General features: G+C 36.3%; 1 protein-coding gene across 3 annotated transcripts in view; it reads left to right on the forward strand.

Annotated features, from left to right (window-relative positions):
* The window catches only part of GPR155 (G protein-coupled receptor 155), a 48140-nt gene that overhangs the window by 13350 nt on the left and 11949 nt on the right, over positions 1–22841 (forward strand). For all 3 annotated transcript variants that reach the window (XM_066279409.1, XM_066279411.1, XM_066279410.1), the window contains exons 4-14: positions 1337–1736; positions 3927–4092; positions 4953–5108; positions 6432–6515; positions 7127–7244; positions 10636–10720; positions 11737–11827; positions 13443–13653; positions 18347–18451; positions 20996–21132; positions 22739–22834. In XM_066279409.1, coding sequence (XP_066135506.1) covers positions 1337–1736; positions 3927–4092; positions 4953–5108; positions 6432–6515; positions 7127–7244; positions 10636–10720; positions 11737–11827; positions 13443–13653; positions 18347–18451; positions 20996–21132; positions 22739–22834 — 1649 coding nt within the window. The remainder of the gene's footprint in view (positions 1–1336; positions 1737–3926; positions 4093–4952; positions 5109–6431; positions 6516–7126; positions 7245–10635; positions 10721–11736; positions 11828–13442; positions 13654–18346; positions 18452–20995; positions 21133–22738; positions 22835–22841) is intronic.

The raw sequence follows: 22841 nt of genomic DNA on the forward strand, positions 1-22841 counted from the left end.
ATGGGACTGGCATCCTCATAGCCACCTTGTACCACTGCTAGGTCATTAATTGCCCTTTTGTAAAAACTGCTTCTTTGAGGTTCATGCTCAACCTCATTGCTGTCATCTGCTGATTTCATTCGAGACATTTGTCCTCATTCACTGAAGACTTGAAAATCTGGCTCACTGTTATCTTCTCTGCTCCCAAGTTTTGCCATTATCTTTTTTCTTTCTTTCTTTCTTTCTTTTTTTTTTTACAGGGACAGAGAGAGAGAGTCAAAGAGAGGGATAGATAGGGACAGACAGACAGGAACAGAGAGAGATGAGAAGCATCAATCATCAGTTTTTTGTTGCAACACCTTAGTTGTTCATTGATTGCTTTCTCATATGTGCCTTGACCGCGGGCCTTCAGCAGACTGAGTAACCCCTTGCTCGAGCCAGCGACCTTGGGTCTAAGCTGGTGAGCTTTGCTCAAATCAGATGAGCCTGTGCTCAAGCTGGTGACCTTGGGGTCTTGAACCTGGGTCCTTCCGCATCCCAGTCCAACGCTCTATCCACTGCACCACCGCCTGGTCAGGCTGCCATTATCTTTTTTGACTAGCATTCATGTGAACTACCCATCAAATTCTCTGCCCTCTTAATTCCTTGACCTTGTCTCCTGTGATGTTTTTCTCTACACCGTTTCAGCCACCAACTAACATGGCCATCCTAGGTTATCCTGGACCTACTCATCTGGGAAATATTAAATTCAATAGCCCACCATCTGACTTACTCTGAACTCCTAAACTTCCAACTACATCTAATGCTCACACTTCGTAGGGAACTCTAGTCTCTTCTGTCAACCATCTTCCCTTCTCTACAGCTTGGATGTTATCACTTCCATGTTCATTTTTGAGTTTGCTGTCTCCTACTTGCTCCTCAGTCCCCTGTGCCCTGACTTCTGCCTCACCACTCCAGTTAAACCTCTTTCTCAAGGGAACCAATAGCCAGCCAACTTGTTGCTATTACTACTTAAATGTTTTATTACAAGACTTTACTTTGAATTGTTTATTTTAAGAGTTCTATAATTCTTCCATTTTATTGTGACTTGTCTACTCGGTAAAATTTAGTGGGTATCACTAAAGATAATTTGTAAAAGTTGACTATCATTTTTAAGCTAAATGTTATTTAACAGTATTTGTTTGTTTTTTCAACTTTCCTACTAAAGTACTTTTTACAAAATAAAGCTAATGCGGTCATTCTACATTATTTAGATTTCATTTATGATAAGCTATACTTATACACATAAAATATTATAATTTATTAATATGTTTCTGTGGTAATCATTTTAAAATCAATTGTAACTCTTGTTTTGCAGTTGAAGCTTTATATCAAAGTACATACCCAGAATATCTCCAGTACATTTATTTGGTGGCACCAATATCTCTTATGATGTTAAACCCTATAGGGTTTATTTTCTGTGAAATCCAGAAGTGGAAAGACAGTCAAAATGCTTCTCAAAACAAAGTAAAGATTGTGGGACTTGGACTTCTGCGAGTATTACAGAACCCAATAGTATTTATGGTCTTCATTGGCATTGCCTTCAATTTTATTCTTGATCAAAAGATTCCCGAATATATGGAAAATTTTCTTGATGGACTTGCAAATTCTTTTTCTGGATCAGCTCTGTTTTACCTAGGTCTTACAATGGTTGGAAAGATAAAAAAACTGAAGAAGTCAGCATTTGTTGTACTAATGCTTCTCATCACAGCTAAACTGTAAGTTTTACTTATCTAACTTGGGGATTGTATTTTGTGAAAGTCTTATTTAGCCAGCTCATTGGGATGTGTATGCAACTATTTTCTCCTTTAAATAGTCTGATAATAATCCTCCTGAGTAGTTTCGATTTAAGGGAAAATATGATGTCGATGCATAGTAGAAAGTCATTTTCTTATTCCTTGTAGGTTATTCTTTCCATTTTAATGTTAGAGGATAAAGACTATTGGTTTCCCTGCAGCTTTTATATAGTTTTACTTAATATTTCCTAATTTCCCAGTTCAATAATTTTTTTTTTGTTAATTTTAATGGGGTGACATTGATAAATCAGGGTACATATGTTCAGAGAAAAACATCTCCAGATTATTTTGACATTTGATTATGTTGTATACTCCTCACCCAAAGTCAGATTGTCTTCCGTCACCTTCTATCTGGTTTTCTTTGTGCCCCTCCTCTTCCCCCACCCCTCCCTCTACTCCCCCCCCCCATTACCATCACATTCTTGTCCATGTCCCTGAGTCTCATTTTTATGTCCCATCTATGTATGGAATCATATAGTTCTTAGTTTTTTCTGGTTTTTTAAGAAATTTTGCAGGATTTCTGAATTTTCTAAATCTGTTAAAATCCTAGTCAAAAGCATCTTAGTTATGATAAGAACAATTTTGTATATAAACTGTTTTTATCTCATGAACTTGAGGGAAATATTTTATAATCTGAGAGTGGGTGAAACATTTAAATATAAGTAAGTTAATATGAATGATTATGATTAACCATCTGATCCAAGCTATCAGCCCCTTAGTTCATAGTTCTTCAGCTTACTTAGCTCGCTAGCCTGGTTATTTCATGGTGCAAATGACCTTGATTTCACTGCAAGATTATCCCAGGGTACTTGGGGCATTCTTAACTATGAGTTCACCTATTGTATTAGTTAAATTTATGACACCAGTACAATACAAATAGTATTTATATTTTCAAAATAATACAACTGAATATAAATTCTGAATATTATTTATGATGGTATTATGATCCTAAGAAATAAAGTATTAGTTAGTATTGGCACAGTAATAAATATGGTCCTGACAGTAATGATATCATCAACCTTATAAGCAGAATTTAAATAGTCTCATTATTATTTTTTTTAATTTTTATTTATTTATTTCAGAGACAGAGCGAGAGTCAGAGAGAGGGATAGACAGGGTCAGACAGGAACGGAAAGAGATGAGAAGCATCAATCATCAGTTTTTCGTTGCAACACCTTAGTTGTTCATTGATTGCTTTCTCATATGTGCCTTGACCGTGGGCCTTCAGCAGACTAAGTAACCCCTTGCTCGAGTCAGCGACCTTGGGTCCAAGCTGGTGAGCTTTTTGCTCACACCAGATGAGCCCGCACTCAAGCTGGTGACCTCGGGGTCTCAAACCTGGGTCCTCCACATCCCAGTCTGACGCTCTATTCACTGCACCACCACCTGGTCAGGCGGTCTTGCTGTTTTTACAGAAAAGTTCTATTAGCTCAGCTACTATAGATAATGCTCTTTCTATGGGATCCTAAAGGTTTGTGTAATAATCGACTCTTCACCAGGTCCAAATTTCACTGCTTTTTTTCCTTAGTTAGGTTGTTTAAATGCCTTTGCTAGATAGACCTTTTTGTCTTTCCAAAGATGAAGAGCTAATTGTGAGACACCTATTTTTCTAGTGGTTTGAGAATCTAACTGAGCAGCATGGTTATCATTACCTGAACCATTTAAGCCCCTAATCATAATAAAGATCAGCTTTGTTTCTCAAAAAGGAGTTTAGTAATTTTCTTAAAATAAGGTTTACTCAAATATCAATCTTTTTTCTTTTAACATTTCAATGAATTAATAGAGGAAATGGGAAATAGCAGCTATTATTATAACTTTTATAAACTTTTTGCAAGAAAATTATTTGTAGAACAATAAAGTCTAATTTTCTTCCTCCTGATTCCTGATCTTTGACGTATTTCTAGAATATTGTTATACTTAATGGCCCTAAGTTGTTCTTGATTCTTTCAACAAACTGTCCACATGTAAGCATACAGAGAAGATGTGTATGCAAAAAAGTATGCCTTCTAGGAAGGAGAAGACTAACCAAATGACAAGTTCACTAGAGCAATTTACCACTTGGGGACCAGCATGCTTGGTTATCAAGTTATCATGTATTTCTTGTTTTTTCAGACTGGTGCTGCCCCTTCTGTGCAGAGAAATGGTAGAAGTCTTGGACAAGGGCAACAGTGTAGTAAACCATACAAGTTTATCAAATTATGCATTTTTGTATGGTGTCTTTCCTGTTGCACCAGGAGTGGCTATCTTTGCAACACAGTTCAACATGGAAGTAGAGATTGTATGTATATACTACCTTCTAAGTTTGATTGTTTGTATGGTTGGTAGAAAATTAATTTTCAAAACACAGAAATTAGCATTTTTAATGAGAATTTGATATCTGTAAGTTGCTTCATGGTATATAAGGAGGCATCATGTAATGATAGCTATTTAATCTAGGGTCTTTATTCAACAAGGACTTTTTCATTAGTCTTTTTTAGTGTCAAGTATTTTATTGTTATACTTAAGTTTTGAGGGAAAAAAATTCTATTTCATTCCCTGATAATTTAACCATCTGATGCAAAACACCACATAACTACCTACGGTAAGTAGCTAAAATCAATTAATACCAAATTGTTATCAGTGTTTAAGCATATTGTATATGTCATCTATAGCATTAGAGTAAATGTTTTTGAAATAGAGCATGAAAGTACTAAATTGTTTAATAAAGGTCAGTTCCATTTTTAATCTGTAAAATGTTTGCATAGTAATTTTTCTCTTTTTGAATGGCTTTTATTGCCCTAGATTTTATGAAATAATATGGAAGGAAACTTGTCATCAGTTTAAATAGATCATTAATATGCTTTTCTTCCTAGAATGTAGAAGATAAGCATCAGCTATGGGATGTCTCCTACTTGTTATGTGAAAATATAAATTGAACATAGATTGGAAACGAAGCCAAGAGAACTTAACTGTGCTTTCTTTTAAGTACTCTTAGAAAGGGGGACTGTGGTATTAGATAATATGCTGGATGCTGTGATGTCTTTTTACTGACTCCTGCTTTTATTGAGAACGCCTTAGTGTGCTGTGGCTATTTAAAGTTTAAGGTAATTGTTTAAGTGCAACAGTGACCCTTTCCTCAATTTGATTTTATTTTTGCAGATAACCTCAGGGATGGTAATAAGCACATTCGTGTCTGCGCCAATCATGTATGTTTCTGCCTGGTTATTGACCTTTCCCTCAATGGACCCTAAGCCATTGGCATATGCCATCCAGAATGTTAGTTTTGATATAAGTATTATCAGCCTGGTCTCCTTGGTAAGTACATTTCAGTGTAAAAATGGATGAAGATCACAGAATGAGTTTGTGAATAGCTTGGTAACAGAGATTTAAAAACCGAATTTTGTAGGCAATAGAAACACTAAAGCCTACCCATGAAATATATTATCAGCTTTCTGAGATTTGTCTTTTGAACTGAAGTTAGAGTTGTATAGCTGACAAGGCATGAAATTTAGCCAGACCTGGATTTAGCTCTGGCCCTATTACACACTAGCTGTACGTCTCTGTAGAGTTACCTTAACTGTTTTAAGCTTCAGTTTTCTCAGATATAAAGTAGAGATTATAATTTTACCTGTTTCCTTGGTTGTTTTAAGGATCACATGAGACAATATATGTGAAAAGTGTTCTGTATGTGTCGAATCACTGTACAAATACTAGCTTTTGTCGAATCGTGGGGTTTAGGGATCCTCAGGATCACATCCAACCTTTTAGTGTTAATGAAACTTTCTGGATATATCTAGCTCAGGTTAAATACTTAAATATTTGACAACTTGAGTATGTTATAAATCAAGTTGCCAATTAAATTTAAGCAGTATTTTGGCTGAAAATGAAAAAAGGGCAACTTTGACTGTTAACAGAAAGGAGGTGGGGATGCATATGTATATTGGTAACAAATAAGTGTGTAATAAATATAATTTAATGAAGTTTTACTTCTGTTACATTCTTAAAATGTGTGTCCTTTGGTAAGAGGGCCGTCTGGGGAGAGAGACAATATAAATTCTGATTGCCAATGAGGGGAGCAGAATAAGGCAATCAGCCAGCACAGCAGGCTGCCCGCTGCATAGGTAGAGCAGAGCTCAGTCTTCTTCAGTGTACGGATCCAAGGCAGTTAACCTTAAGGTGAGCAGTGCGTATTGTCTGAAGTAAGATGGCCCGGATTTAGATACTGTGTGAGTCAATATGGTAGAATCAAAAAGGGCAAACTTAGTGCATGGCAGCCGCATCTCCCACTAAAGCTCTTTTCCTGAATGGTTAGTGGGCTATGAACCCGTGTCCCACCCCAGCCACAAAGGTAGGGGGTGTTAAAACGTGGCCCTGGTCAAGGCATTAGTTCTTAAAAATCCTGTAATTTTTGGATATTTAATTTATGATAGGATCTCTCCGTGCTTTTTATTTTACTTTAGATATAGTAGTTTACCTTAATACCCTTTTGGGAACTAGATAGATAAAAGTAAGTAAGATATTGGAATTTCTATCTGAACCAGGATAAAATGGATTCTTTAAAGAAGCTAATCAATGAATTCAATAGATAATTATAAAGATTAAGAAGCCTGAATAACTCTTGAACCTTTTGTCTTTAAGATCTGGTCTTTGGCTATTCTTCTTTTAAGCAAGAAATATAAACAGCTTCCTCATATGCTTACAACTAATTTACTCATCGCTCAGGTTAGTAAACCTATAGTTATTTAGAACTATAGTTTCTCATTGATTATATCACTATAGAGGAGAAAATTACTTCTCTGTTTTTTTCCACTTACAAATTCAAAGATACTTTTTACCAAATGCAGTTAATTATAATTTGATAACAATTAATTTATGCCTAATTTATTAAATATTGCAATAGGTCTTGAACTATATAAAGTTGAGGTTAATAAGACATTTGATAATTTTGCATTTTAATAGAAATAATTGAATCATTTAAATTGAATCCTGACAGTCTTATTTCTCTAGTTAAGTCTTTGCCAAAAAAAAAAAGTCTTTGCATGTCTCAAATTATAATGGAAAAACAGCATTTTCTATGTATACCATTACTAAATATGATGTTAGTATTTAGAATATTGTCATTTGTTGTAATTGGATATGTATATTGTTGAAGACTCTGTATAAGAAGGTTTTTTTTTTACCATAAAACTTAAAGTTTTAGTTTAACTAGTATGCAATAGTTGATAATTATCCAGCAATAATTTAAATTGAATAATTATATTTGCTGTGAGTAAACACAAGTATGACTTTTATAAATATGCCTAACTTTGTTTTTTTCATATATATATTTTTAGTCTATTGTTTGTGCTGGAATGATGATATGGAATTTTGTTAAAGAAAAAAATTTTGTTGGACAAATTTTGGTGTTTGTTCTACTGTACAGCTCCCTCTATAGCACCTACCTATGGACGGGTAAGTTGGATCATGAGTGACAATATCGGTCTGTCCCCTCTTTATCACTAGAAGGTCTTAGCTTTTAGCGATCTATTTGAAGACTCCTAGTACGGGAGTAAGGCATTCTCTCAGACAGTTACGCCTACTAAGGTAGGCAGGCTGCACAGCTGAGTTGTGTTTCCTGTGTACTGTATTTCTGTGTGCGTTTGGGCAGTTTCCCCTCCAGTCCTTTTCCTCAGGGTGTTTGGCTCTAGGCCACAGTCATCACAGCTCTCCTTTGTGAGACACCAAGAGTGCAGGTCCCGGAGGCAGGTGGAGAGAGTGGGGAATGGTGCAGAGAGGTAGGAGGCATCTAACGTGTGCCCCAGAGCTCGCTATTCGAGTCCAGCTAAACTGAATGAAAAATTCTAGCTGTTTCCTCATTGGTAAGACTGAGTCACTGTACCTTACAGAGTTATTTTGAGAATGAAATATGGGTATTTATGCCTGGTATGTGGTAGGCACTAATAAATAGAACTGTGTTATTAAATAGAGGAAGAAATAGTAATATGAGAACAAGAGAAGAAATAAGAGGGTATGGAAGTAGAGGAGTAACCAGTAAGAAAGACTGTTTCTCATTTCAACTGGCTCCCAAAAGGACTTTCAAAATTATTTAGCACATTGCTGTTTGGAAATATAATATGTACTTATTTGGGTGCATTCTGGTATGTTTGTGAAACATTCTGTCTGGCTGTTTTGTATTCATATTACAAATGCAAACCTGTAAAATGGCTCATAAAAGAAAAGTGTAGAATGGCAGGGCAGTGATAGCCACTGTTAGGAGGCAGGTGTCAGGAAGTGGCTATGAGAAACAGGCCTTTCATTTCATGCCTTCAGGATCAAAAGCAGGGCCCATCTAAGTCAGCAGGCTTTTGAAGTGAAGCAACAATGTGGTGAGGAATTACACAATGAAAAAATCAGTGCAAAGAGGAGGTTTGAGGTTTTGGGGTTTTTTTTTTTTAGGTTTGAGCTTTTTAAAGGCAAACACACCTTGCATAGCATAAGGAATTTCATGAGATGTCAAGTTAAAACAGCTCAAAGACTTTTATTTCCAAATACAGGTAAACCAACTTGATCTCTAATACTTGAGTTTTTTAAGGCTAAATTATAATAAGAATAAGACAGCAGTAAATAGACTAATGAATCAAAAAGCCACAAGTCTCCCTGAAATACTCTTCAAGCATGCAAATGAAATCTATCCAAAAACGTTGTTCTGCATTACCTGACCCTGATGAAACTTAAGATTATTATGAATTTAAACCTAAAGTTTAAACTTCATTTTAAATCAACCCAATCAGCCATTTTTAATTTCACTCACTTACATACCATCCTCATGAGTTTTGCCATATCTGCATACCACATGTCTTTGTTTTTTTCTTAAAATTACCTCACTTTTTTTACTTTGATAAATTACTCAGGTAATGCACGCCAAAAGAACCTTACTCAGTAAAATCCCAGGTTTCATGTGCTAGTGAAAATTTTTTGAAGCACATGCTAAAATAAACATATAACTAGTCAAAAAATTTTCACCCTTGTACCACCTGTTGTCTCTATACTTTTGAAAACACTAATCTGTTTTAAATCTTTCATATTGCAAATGAGGAAATCAAGGCTCAAAGAGTTCAACTGTGAGTCAGGAGCTCTCATAGCTTTGTTAGTGAGAGATCCAGGACTAGATTAGACCTGTTCCCATATCAGTCTTTTCACAGGGAAGAAATAATAAACGTTGGGAGGTAAAGAGTGCCCTCAGTACTGTAACACAGCTGGCACACTTTTGTGATTGGTTACTTGTTTCCCTGGCTCTTTAAAAACCTGAAACTATGGAGTGTACAAATGTATTTAGAGAAGAGCAGTGATACTATAGTATCTCTTGAACTTGAGTGATGTGTGTAAAGAAAGCAATTCTCAAGGACCTTGGTGTTGATTTATATTATTTCTAGCAGAGGGTAACTTAATCTGTACAACAATAAATCTGGGTATGAATTCCTTATATAAAGCTAATATACAAAACCAAAGCAAATTAACAAACGAGATTCAAACAAAACTATAAATATTAGCAACATTATCAATCAACAGGACAAAGAATCTTGTTTTGCTAACCTGAATCATAGTTTGAAATGTCAAGTGGAACTCACTTCTCTGGTTAGGGTTCTTTTTAGTTGGGCCTGCTTTATTTCCATGTGTGGGTTTATGATCTGGTTTCCTCATTGCTTTTCTCTCTTTAAACTACCACCGAACCTTCATTTGGATGGTATGTTGTGATATCATTTGGCCTTCACTTGGCTCAAACTGAATATAAAACCAAATGTAAGCCTTGAAATCATAAGACTGTACTTTGGTCATAAAGTGGGCATTTAGGTGATTGTCATTGAAAATATATTAAAAAGACTTGAAATTTCCAGATTCTGACCAATATGTCTTAGGAACCATCAGGGTCTGTGGATCTGAGTTTTAAAAATACTGATAGAGTCCGACTTGCCTCCAATCAGATGGCTGGGTTTCCAGGCCAACTCTGCCCTCTGCTGGCTGTGTGGCTTGAGCAAACCCTCATTTCCATATCCGTAAAATGAGAGTATTTATATATTTAAAACAGTGGTCTGTTCCAACGCTACAGTCCTAAGAGTAAAGCTATGTAGAATTTGTTAACTAAGACATTACTTGTATAAATAAGTATATGGTATAAGGAAAGCTAAAGAACTTAAACACGTTTGTTTTGTATTAAGTTCATATTGTATTAGGTCCATCATTTAGACTTGGGGCATTTTCTAAGAACAAAATCTGTGTAAGAATTGCCTGGACTTTCTTAGCATCAATAAAATGGGAGTGATTTTATTCTTATAATTGTTCTGTAGCTACTTAAAATTTTTCCTTTTCCCAAAAATACTTAGATTCCAAATATATCAGTCAAAAGAACAAGATGATTTTGGGCTTTTGGGAAAAAAAAGACCTTCATAGATTTGACTAAAGACACAGCATAGGAGGGAAAACACAAATGATTTTGAATTAAGAAAACCTGCCTCAAAATATTGGGGACAGCGTTTACAGAGGAATAAATTCTAGGGCAAAAACTGTAGACTGCTCCTGAAAGAAGCTTGGTTAAGTACAGTTCCATGGAGAAGCTACTTGATGCAGAAGGTGCACGATGCAGTGTGCACATGGTGTTATATTGAGTTGTACACTTGAAACCTGTGTGGGTTTGCGAACCAATGTCATCCCAATAAATTAAAAAAAAAATTTACAACCCTTCACTTTGATGCGTTACATAGAATGGTGCTCCAGAAAATTTTTTTTAAATGAGTAAAGTTCCATGAAATCTGGTCAACATCAAGAGTACTTATGTATCTTTCGACCTCCGATTTCTTGTTCCTAGGCCTCCTAGCAATTTCTTTGTTTCTTCTGAAAAAGAAAGAGAGGGTACAAATTCCTGTTGGAATCATCATAATATGTGGCTGGGGGTAAGTTAGTAGTTTGTTCTATGCTTACATATTTCTGTAATACAAAAAATTTTGACTTCCATGACTGAAAGTATTTTTAAAAGAAAGGGTTTATTAGGCCATTCCTAGCAAAAGAGACCAGTCTTGGGGCATGTATTCTAAACTACCAACTACATGGCTGGGTAGGAAAGACAGCATGTCCATTTTATCAGAAGTTACAGATATTTTTATAAGGTAAGGGAGAAGGAGAAGAAAGATGTAAGGCAGGGGTAGTCAACCTTTTTATACCTACCACCCACTTTTGTATCTCTGTTAGTAGTAAAATTTTCTAACCGCCCACCGGTTCCACAGTAATGGTGATTTATAAAGTAGGGAAGTAACTTTACTTTATAAAATTTATAAAGCAGAGTTACAGCAAGTTAAAGCATATAATAATAATTACTTACCAAGTACTTTATGTCGGATTTTCTCTTAAGTTTGGTAGAATGAATCTTTACAAAACAACTTACTATAGTTAAATCTATCTTTTTATTTATACTTTGGTTGCTCTGCTACTGCCCACCATGAAAGCTGGAACACCCACTAGTGGGTGGTAGGGACCAGATTGACTACCACTGATGTAAGGTGTAGAAAAAAATTTTATTACCTGTAGGCAAAAGGATGGGAGAAAGTGAAGTGGGCCAGCTCTGGGGTAGGCAGGGAGTCCTCAAAAAGAAATATCCGCGCCTTTGGATTGGCTGTGAGCAGCAATCTATAAAGTCAACATGTAAACAAAAAGCAGAGACCCTGGAGTTCAATATTGCCTGGCTAAAAAATCATCTATGGAACCAGCCATGTAGAAATCAATCCAAAGTTCTAACAGATATACAGGAATGTGAGCAGTCTTTTGTTAGTCAACCAACAGCCATTTTCTAGACTAACAGTTCTTTCTTTCTCTCGCTCTCTGGCTGCTTCAATTTAATTTAGAACATCTCAGAATTTTCTTGTCAGTAGTTACTATTCATCCTTTCTTTCCCTATAAACCTTTGATATTCCAGAATTCCTGCTCTCCTTGTTGGTATTCTTTTGATAACTGGAAAACATAATGGAGATAGCATTGACTCAGCCTTCTTTTATGGAAAAGAGCAGGTGAGAAGAATGGATTGACAATTCTGTTCTTGGGAATGGTTCATTTTAGCTTGTTAATGTGTTTTTGCTATACTGGCATTAAAATTAATTTTGAAAATCTATTCCAATTTGTCACTTATCACACTGGTGATCCTTCATCACTTTGCTAAGTTACCCCTCAAAATGTGGTAGATCTTACCATCTAAGTTTGCTCTTAGCTGAGGATTTCCAAAGTTTGTAACTTACTGAGTCTTCTTAAACACACTTATGAATTATGTTTTCGCTACTGGAGGAAAAAGTGATTAATGTAAAGCCATTTAATGAGTTAACTAATAATAAAATCCAAGTTCTTGACTTCAATCCTGTAATATAAATTTCAGAACAAAACGTATCTGCGAGAAAGTGTGCTTAACAAGCTATAGAGGAGGAGACTTGTGGCACCTGCTAAATCAGAAACTCTCCAGGGGGTAGGGCCCATGGATGTGTTTTTTAAAAGCCTCAAATGATTTCAGTTTCTTACCTTTTTTGGTTTTGCTTTGTAATTTTGAATTTTATTGGGTTGTTGTAAGAATAAATAAGATTATACATATAAAGGACTTAGACAGTCTTAATGTTGGCACATAGTCTATACTCAGTAAATATTAGCTATAGTTATAGACCGCATTTCCCCATGTATAAGACGCACCTTAATTTGGGACCCGAAATTTGAAAAAAAAAAAAAAAGTATTACATAAAGTTATTGAACTCAAGTTTTATTCATCATAAAATTCATAGAACTCTTCATCGCTGTCAAATGCAAGTAAAAAAATATACCATTCTATAAGATGCACCCAGTTTTTAGACCCCAAATTTTTTGAAAAAGGTGCATCTTATACATGGGGAAATATGGTAGTTTTGATATTATTACTATAACAGAATATCTAGTTGAAATATGCTTGAACTATGTATTTTTTTATGTGTGTATTTTTCTGAAATGAGAAGTGAGGAGGCAGAGAGACTCCCATATGCACCTGATTGGGATCCAGGTGGCAAGCCCACTAGGGAGCGATGCTCTGCCCATCTGGGGCTTTGTTCTGTTGCAACCGGAGCCATTCTAGCACCTGAGGCAGAGGCCATGGAGCCATCCTCAGCACCAGGGCCAACTTTGCTCCAGTAGAGCCTTGGCTACAGGAGGGGAAGAGAGAGATAGAGAGAAAGGGGAGGGGGAGGGGTGGAGAAGCAGATGAGTGCTTCTCCTGTGTGCCCTGGCCAGGAATTGAACCTGAGACTTCACACGCCAGTCCAATGTTCTACCACTGAGCCAACCGGCCAGGGATGAACTATGTATTAAAGCAAGCAAAAACTTTGAAGAAGAGGTTTGTAACCAATTGTTTTAATTACATATGGAAGAAACCAATGGCATTGATGTATTGTGAAAGAAGTGTCTAGAAATTTTATATGATTACAAGCAAACTAATTTTTCCACAAGTAACTACATCCCTTTAGTACTCTTATTTTTAAAGGACCACTGTTCTAGAGCATTTATAGCTATGGAGATATCATATTTTCCATCAAAAAAGTACCCTTAACTTATTCTACTAAGATACCAAGATAGAATTGTGAAAAGTGACATAATGTCTTTTTGCAATGTTGGCAGATGATCATCACATCAGTCACCCTGTTCTGCAGCATTGCAATAGCCAGCATATCACTCATGTGTATGAACCGCACCACCCAAGCAGGACTCTATGAAGGTTTCAACCAGTCCGAGGACCACAAAGCTGCAGAGCCTGAAAACACTGCGTTTGAGGAGAGTCCCGTGCCAGTAAATGAGCCTGAAGCTTTTACAACTGCTATCCCAGAAACAAGTATGATCCTTAAATACAAAGAAACTCATGTGTGCTAACTGTGTTGTTTAAGGGAACTTCCTTGAACTATCCTGAATAGCACAGGTATAGTATTTGTCTGATGAGGAACTTGAATGATAGTCGATAATAGGAAAGAGCCTGCAAGTTCATTCATCAGATTCTTGTTTATAAATCTTTGTGAGGATAGTCTTTTGTTAAACCCTAAAACTTCCTAGGACCTGAGAGTTTTAGAAAAAAGTAGCAGCTGAAGGAAGGCCCTTTTTAGGAAACTAAATACCTACATTTGTTAATTTAGCAACTGATATCAGGTAAGCACCATCAATAAAATGCTAATGAAGACCTGATGAAACAGGATTAATGGTGGTCAGGAGTTGACAAACTACAGTCTAAAGCAGGGGTCTCAAACTCGCGGGCCGCATGCGGCCTGAACAATTTTGTGCGGCCCGCAGACTAATCCACGAACTACAGTTTCTGGTCGTTTTGTGACACTGAAAAGTGTTGCGTAACAGTTGCCTTTTGTAGACCTAGTGCTGCCAGCCGAACGGCTGTGATCTTGCTCTGCGGACCACATGCTGAGTTGAGTTTGAGACCCCTGGTCTAAAGGCCAAATCTGTTCAATCACCTGTTTTTATGTGGCCCAAGAGTTAAGAATAATTTCTATATTTTTTAAGGGTTAAAGAAAAAAATTTAAAAGCAAATATTTTGTGACACTTGAAAGTTATATGAAATTTAAATTTTAGTGTTCGTAATGTTTTATTGGAACATAGCCATGCTCATTCATATTTGTATTGTCTATGGCTACCTTCACGCTATATTGGTGGAGTTCAGTCATTGCACAGAGACTCAGTGGCTTGCAGATATGTATCATATGGCCCTTTATGGAAAATATTTAGCAGTCCTTGGTATAAGCGAAAATATAACCCTGACTGGTGACTTTGTTCGTAAGTTAACAATTGTTGTGGGGTTTGCTTCAATTCATGAAGGGAACTCAGCAATGGAGTATACATTTTGGATTCATTAGTGCATGTGGAGATTTCACAGACAAAATATTGTGCTTGGGGTACAAATGACAATACATACTTTTTAAGAGAGTTTGTAGAATCAAGGGATGACTAATCTCAAACCTATTAGTTGTAAAGATCAATAATAAGAGATAGAAAGAGAGCTAAAAGAAAAGATTAAATTAAAAACATTTTAACTGTCTCTATCTCAACAGGAAAAAAGTACCACAAATCATTTTTTTTTTTTTTTTTTAAGATTCAGTTTCTGGACCTATGTAGGTAAGGCCCAGCTTCTTTTTTTATTATTATCATTGTTGTTATTTTTTTTAATTTATTTTTTATAGAGACAGAGAGTGAGTCAGAGAGAGGGATAGACAGGGACAGACAGACAGGAACGGAAAGAGATGAGAAGCATCAATTATTAGTTTTTCATTGCGCGTTGCAACACCTTAGTTGTTCATTGAATGCTTTCTCATATGTGCCTTGACCGTGGGCCTTCAGCAGACCAAGTAACCCCTTGCTGGAGCCAGCGACCTTGGGTTCAAGCTGGTGGGCTTTCTGCTCAAACCAGATGAGCCCACGCTCAAGCTGGCGACCTCGGGGCCTCGAACCTGAGTCTTCTGCATCCAGTCCGATGCTCTATCTACTGCGCCACCGCCTGGTCAGGCAGTACCACAAATCTTGTAAGCCATTTTACATTGCCTTTCTTCTCCCTCTCTTCCTTTGTCTGTCTCACACTTGAAGTATCTAGTGGTTAAAAACAGGGGGTTGGAGCCACACCGCCTGGCTTCGCATCCTGACTCCACAGTTTACTCCTGTTTACTCTTGGACAAGCCCCTCCTGCCTTGGTTTCCATATCTGATGCTGATAATACCTACTTCATAGGACTGCTGGGGCCTACTGCATAGAGCTGTGGTTTGCCAACTTCTGACCTTATTAGCCCTGCTTCTATCAGGCCTCCTTTAATTCATTCTATTGATGATGCTCACTGATTTGTTAGATCTTTTGTGATTGTATCATCAGAATTTTATTCTTTTGAGCCTTGACCATTTTCCCTGTTAAAACAGTAGTTTAAGGAGTACCTTTATGTTTTCACTAAAATTTTAAAAGCTACTTTTCCTAAATCTAGAGTCCTTTTCTGGTCATGCCCAGAATCCTTTCCTTCTTCACTTTCTTTGTAAACCTGTGTACTGTTTGTGTTCAGGCAGAGCTTGGAGGCCACCATTTCCAGCCGGTTCCCTTCCTGTGAGTGTTTCAGAGCAGGCTGTACAAGGCCTAACAACATCTGTGGGGAGCCCTAAACTAAGTGTCTTAAGCCCATAGACTTTTGCTGCTACCTCTTTACATGTCTTTTAAAAATAGCAAAAAATCTGTACCGTAGATGTTCTTTAAGTGCTGCATCATCACCTCCGGCAGGAAAACTAGTTTGCACCTTCAGTATAAATGAATGGAGAACCAGAAGACAGATATCACTTACCTCCACAGGAAACCTTCTGCAATGTTTATATTTCCCTCTTCTCTTATCTCACTTTTATAATTGCTTTTTAAATTATCTGCATAACCCACTAGACTGTACGTGCTTTGACTGACTTGCCTATCATTATAGACTCAGCACCTAGCATGGTATCGGCTTACCATATGTGTTCAGTAATATTTGTTAAATGGATAGATAGATGGATGGGGAGGATAAGATGTGCCATGATTTTCTGAAGCTACCCTGAAAACTGTCATGGCCGAATACTTGTTTATTTGCCTATTCACCCACGTTCCCAAGGAAAAGATCTTTAATCGTGCCTGGTTATTTCCTTTTCCTAAATCCTGCTCTGTTCTGCTTTACTAGTAGTGTTAACACAGCCTGACCTGTGGTGGTGCAGTGGTTAAAGCATCGACCTGGAATGCTGAGGTCGCTGGTTTAAAACCCTGGGCTTGCCTGGTTAAGGCACATAAAACAAGCAACTATGAGTTGATGCTTCTCTCCCTCTCTCTTTCTAAAAATAAATAAATAAAATCTTAAAACAAATAACAAACAAACAAAAAAAACACAACACATTAGATGTCCTGCTGGGCCTTCCCAAACCTAAGTAATTCTAAATAGTTTGCTCACCTCTGCCCCTTGCTAAACATTTGTTGGAAACCTATGGTTTTCACATGTTATAGTATGAAATTATGATTGATAGGAAAGTTAATCTATTTTAATATGGAATCAAAGGTTCAATTAATAAAAGAGAAGGCTAGTGGGCCACTCATATAACCAACTTACGTTTGAAGGAAAATACTGCCACTTTCATGGTGGTCATCATATATGTGTGTGTTGTCCCTGTTGTATGTCATTGGAGTGGGTTGGCTTTATCTCTGTTTTCTTAATAAATTTAGGCTGATTTAAGCCTTCAGGTTACTGAAGATAAGAGGACTGGGCCAGATAATCTCTTCTATTATCCTGTGGCTTTATTTTTTAACCTTGAGATAGCATTATTATCTTAAATTTATAAAGATATTTGCAATAGCTTATTATAGATTGTAGTTTTCATACTTTTGAAATCTATTTTTGTTTTTAAGAACACTGTTGAAGAATTAAAGCACATTATCAATGAAAGGTTCAGCCTAGGAACTGTTTTTTTCTAGAATACTTAATATAGTATATCACTGAAGTTACTGTTCCACTATAAGCCACATCAAGGAATGCCATGTCTACCTATGTGCAAAATGTTGTAAAGGACACTGCATGCAGTTCTGTGACTAAATTGCGGAAAACTTACAGCTGTGGGTGACAGAGGACGATCTCTCTTTGGGTGATGGGTATGCAACAGAACTAAATGACAAGATAACCTGGAAATGTTTTCTTTGAATATATGTACCCTGATTTATTGATGTCACCCCATTAAAATAAAAAAATTATTTATAAGAAAAAAAAACTTACAGCTGTCACAGATGTCTCAGTGTGACTTCTATAAACCAATCTACCTATAAACCAGCAAGAGATTTTCAGCAGTATATTTTTGAAAGGAATAGAAAGAATATTATTATTTTTACTACATCTTCCAAACTAGTAGGCGACACATTCTTGAAAGCATTGAGTTTTGAGCTAAACTTAGAGGAGGAGAATGTTTAGATGAATTAACAAAAGTGCCTGTCAAACTAGGCCTGGAGGCCCAAATAACATGGGGTTTGTGGAGTCCACTAGAGATTTGTTCTGAAAGAAGGGAAGGGCCTTGGCTGAATAGTGGGAATGGCTGGCTGGTAGGGGCTAAGCCCTCGAGATCTTTCAAATTCAGGCAAAGATATTTGAATGAATTACCATAAGCAACAGAACATTCGGGTGAGTTTTTAGGAAAGTGGTCAAATTCTTAGTTCCCAAAACACAGTGGAAACTAATAAAATAGCATGGATAAAAACATTTTTCCTTGTCTCAATCAGTGAGGAGACAATATGTAGAGGAGCTGATTGTCTGCCACTCTAAATGTTAACTTTTCTGTATAAGCACATTGAACACTTTTTCATAGGTACCATGTGACATTTCCATTGAGGCTGTATGGGAAATTTGTGTGTATATATTAATAAATGGATGTGTTTGTTTGGATTTTTTGTTTGGTTGGTTGGTTTTTGGTTTTGGTTTGTTTGGCTTGGCATCTTTTGAAGTTGTCCAATTCTGTTATGATTAGGCTCTATCCTCACATGTTATTTTATCTATAAAGGTTGCTGCCCCTGCTCCATAGGAAATGGTGAATTATGCTGCTCATCCACAGAGCCAGTAGCAAACATAAGCACTAGTGGACCTGTAACCCATTCATTTGAGAAAGGTAAGTACCTATGAGGATGGGCCTAAGGAACAGAAGTTTCTTTATCCTTAGGCCTTAAAGAACTCTCCATAGAATTTCTATAGAAGCTACACTGTTTAAGAATATGTGTCTTCAAATAAGATGAGAAAAAGTGCTAATATGGTAATTGTGCATAGATAGAATGCTTAGTTAAAAAATAGTTTTTATAATGTAATAATAGGTAATATTACATAAACACATCAATTTTTCCAATAAATTTAACCCAAATGATAATTCCAAGAAGTTTGCCCTAAGCACCACTATGGTGCTTTGGCCTTTGTTCTTGTTTTAGAAGCTGAGACTCTCCCCCATCTCCTTCTTCCCCATGGCCAGGACTAATTAATTAGGGCTTAATTATATTTTGAATCCATATATTTAAAATATACCCTTTCTTATAAAAAGAAAAATCTTTAAAAGTAATAATCTTTTGGCATACAGACTAAGAGACTGAATCACATTGTGGTCTGAATTTCAAATTATTTAAAACAATTATTTAGAACACACTTAAGTGAAATTACAATGCACTTTTAGTTGATTATTCTTATTATCCAATTGAAAGGGAAACCATAGAAAGTTCTCTCTATAATGAAGCATGCGCCAACTGTATTGTTGCCAAAGGTATTATGTTTTTATATAACAAATGTTATAAGGATTATAAGAAATAATATATGCTAATCACTTAGTACACTAAGTGGTGTACAAAGTAAATGCTCACTAAACAGAGTGGTAGCAGTAGTAGTTATTATTCAAGCAGGGTTTATATTTGGCTGTCATTTGCTGACTAGAAATGAATCTTAAATAGTACAATTTGCATTTCCATAGAACAAAGTAAAAATATATCAGATGTTGGGCCTTTGCTGTCTGTTGGGAAACCCAGTTAGGCATTGAGTTAAACTGTCTCAGTTTTTATTTGTGCACCCCTTTTCTAAAGCTGATGTTTGTTTACGTCAGAATTCCCAAGGCTTTCCTTCTCGTTGTGTTCTCCCTATACAATATCTCTAATAGTAAAGCACTTTGACAAATTCAACATGTACTTTGATTTAATGGGGTTTTTTTCTGTCTCCAGAAATCTTATGTTTTGCTTATCTGTCATTCTTCATTAATAATGCTGATTCTTGAAAATAAAAGTAAGGGACTTCTTAGATTCTTTGATCATATTTTGCAAAAATTATATAGAAAGGAGCCATCATGCCTAATCAGGCGGTGGCACAGTGGATAGAACGTTGATGTGGGAAGCTGAGGACCCAGGTTCGAAACCCTGAGGCTGCTGGCTTGAGCACAGGCTCATTGACTTGAGTGAGGGTCGCTGGCTTGAGCGCAGGGTTGCCGGCTTGAGCATAGGATCATAGACATGACCCCATGGTCACTGGCTTGAGACCAGAGGTTGCTGGCTTGAGCGAGGGGTCACTGGCTCAGCCGAACCTCTCCCCCCACCCAGGTCAAGGCACATATTAGAAAGCAATCATTGAACAACTAAAGTGCCGCAACAACAAGATGCTTCTCATCTCTCCCCCTTCCTGTCTGTCTGTCCCTGCCTGTCTCTCTGTCTCTCACTAATAAAAAAAGAAATGGGAGCCATCATAAATGGACTTTGTCTGCTCACACAATTTAGTATCATTTCTAAGCCTAAAAGAAAGTCTAAAGGAAATCAAACCATGTATGAATGAAAAATTTTAGAGTTTAATAATATAATTAATTCCTCATCCTCAAACACTGACATAGCACAAGGGCAAAATAAATATTTCAATGAAATATTTCAAATGAAAGTTACTGAAATTTATTTTTGACCATTTTTATAGTATTTGTACATAATATTTTAAGACTACTTTATTGTTAGGTTAAGGGTAAGAGCTATAAAACTGTGTTTTAGTCATTGATTTTTTTTTTTTTGTCATTGATTTTTTGAAATAAGACTATGTTAGACATCTATTTTGTAAAAAATTTTTCCCTAGCTTTTGATGCTATATGTAGTGGAAGTGAGGTAGGAAAATAAAAGTCGCTTGAGAAAGGTCCCTCACTTCTATTTTAAGCCAGAGAAGAGTCATGCCTGTGATTTGATTTGGTTCCATATGTAAATAAAGCATATGATTTTTTTTTTAATTTGGTTCCTTTAACAGCTTTCCTAAGGCATATTTTAAACTCTTTAATGAAAGGCAAGTGGTAGTAGTAAATTTGTTTTACAGTCAGCCAAAATAGGGTGTTCGTGACCAATGTGTAGATTTATTACAGGTGAAACTTGAATTATTAATTTAGCCTTAAAATGTGTGCGTGTGTGTGTACTAGTGTTGAGTAATGTGGAAAGGAACATTGCAAACTACTCACATTTCACGTTTTTTCAGATAAACACTCTACAAGTAGAACTCTGCTGAAACATGAGGGAGCCTCCCTTAGATTTCATCTAAAGTAACATCCTGATTCTGAGCTGAATGTGCACATGTGGTGGTTTGCTTAGGAAGTCATTATGAATTTAAAATGCATTCAAATAAAAAGCTCTGATTACAAACTGTTACACTTACTGTTTTGTAGATGATCATTGTGTAAGTCGCTGTAACTCCCAGAGCTGCATATTAGCCCAGGAAGAAGAACAGTATCTCCAGAGTGGAGACCAGCAACTGACTCGACACGTGCTGCTATGTTTACTTCTCATCATTGGCCTGTTTGCTGTAAATGTTTCTTCTGATTTTGTTTGGGGGCCATTTCTTTAAATGTCTGGCAAAGGTTTTATTCTGGCATCTGGGAGAAACTTATTTACTATTTCCTTGGGGGGGGGTGGCAGCTGGACCATCTGAGTCATAATCTTGAGCTAAATGTTTTGGGGAGAAAGAGGGATGAATAATTCACATTACTCTGTTGCCTAACTGCTCCAATAGCTTATTTTGCTTAGAATGACTTACTCATTCTATACTCTGAACCTAGAGTTTGGTAAGATAAGGTATCTCCGTGATGTGTGCAGGGCCACTGTTCCCAACATTTTTCTTGACTGACCTCAGTGGGTAAGGCCTGCGTGGTCTCCCAGAAGATTTTTTAATTATGAAAATAACATAACCACTTCATGTAACAAATACTTACAAAATAGAGAAAAGAGGAAAAATAACCATCATACTAGGTCTTCTATTTGTTGTCAGGCATTTTCACGTTGCTACATAATTGTTCATAATCATTACTTTAAATGGCTCCTCAATAAACAGTAGAGGAGCTACATTATAATGAACCAATTCCTTATATATCATTCCCAGGTTATTTTTTAATGGCTCTAATAAACATCTCTTTTCAATGTATTTCTTTTTGATAGATTCTCAAAGCTGGGAAAGCTGATCAAAGAGCATAAATATTTCTGTGCCTTTAGATGCATCTTACTAAATTGTTTTCCAAAGGAGTAGTATAGGTTTATAAAGTATTCTCACCATTTACTATTATACATTTTTAATTTGATTTTTTATAGGTAAAATATAGCACACTATTTTTAAATGCATTTTTTACTACTAAGGATTTTTTCATTGCTGTTATATCCTCTTGTGAATGTCAGTTATCTTTATATACCGTATTTTTTTGCTCCATAAGGAACATCTGATAATGAGACACACCTAGGATTTTAAGGAGGAAAATAAGAAAAAAAATATTCTGAACCAAATGGTGTGTTAAAATATTTAATAAAATACCATATTTTTTGCTCCATAAGACACATGGGCATTTTCCCCTCCACTTTGGGGGGGGGTGTGTGTCTTATGGAGCGAAAAATACAGTAATTCTTTAAGATAGTTCAAGTGTAACTCACCTACAGGTAGGAAATGGAAATATAACCTATGAAGAAAAGCCCTCTTACCCTTTCACACTGGGATGCTTATTACACAGAATGATATCAGCCAGCACCATTTTAACTACTGTTTAAGAACAGAAATCAAAAAGAAATGCTGCCAAGAATTTTTGCTTAGTGATGTGATTGTTTTCATTGTGTAGAACTAATTTTAAAATCAGTTCTGTCTCACGCTAGTCTACAGTCCTGATATATTATGTAAGCTTCGTATTATGGCTCGTGTCTTTTTGCTTCAAATCTGATCAGAATAGACACTGTTTGAGTGACATCTGTCAGGAGGAGAGGTTGAAACCTCTTGTTTGAAAGACAAAGCCTCTATATTCTCTTGGTGTTTTTCTTTTTAGTTTTTTATTCTCCCTAATTATTAAGTAGGTAAGTTATTGTTCTGTGTTCTGGATAGAGAGAAATGATTGGCTTAATTCATTAAAAAATACTATTTTCTCCTTCCTTTACAGAATCTTTCCAGTTGTTTATGGTGGCTATTCAACCAAGAGCCTGGAAGACTGTATGTTGAGTTACAGTTTTTCTGTGCTGTGTTTAACTTTGGCCAGGTATTTA

This window comes from Saccopteryx bilineata, chromosome 5, assembly GCF_036850765.1.
Source record: "Saccopteryx bilineata isolate mSacBil1 chromosome 5, mSacBil1_pri_phased_curated, whole genome shotgun sequence".
Taxonomy (NCBI): domain Eukaryota; kingdom Metazoa; phylum Chordata; class Mammalia; order Chiroptera; family Emballonuridae; genus Saccopteryx; species Saccopteryx bilineata.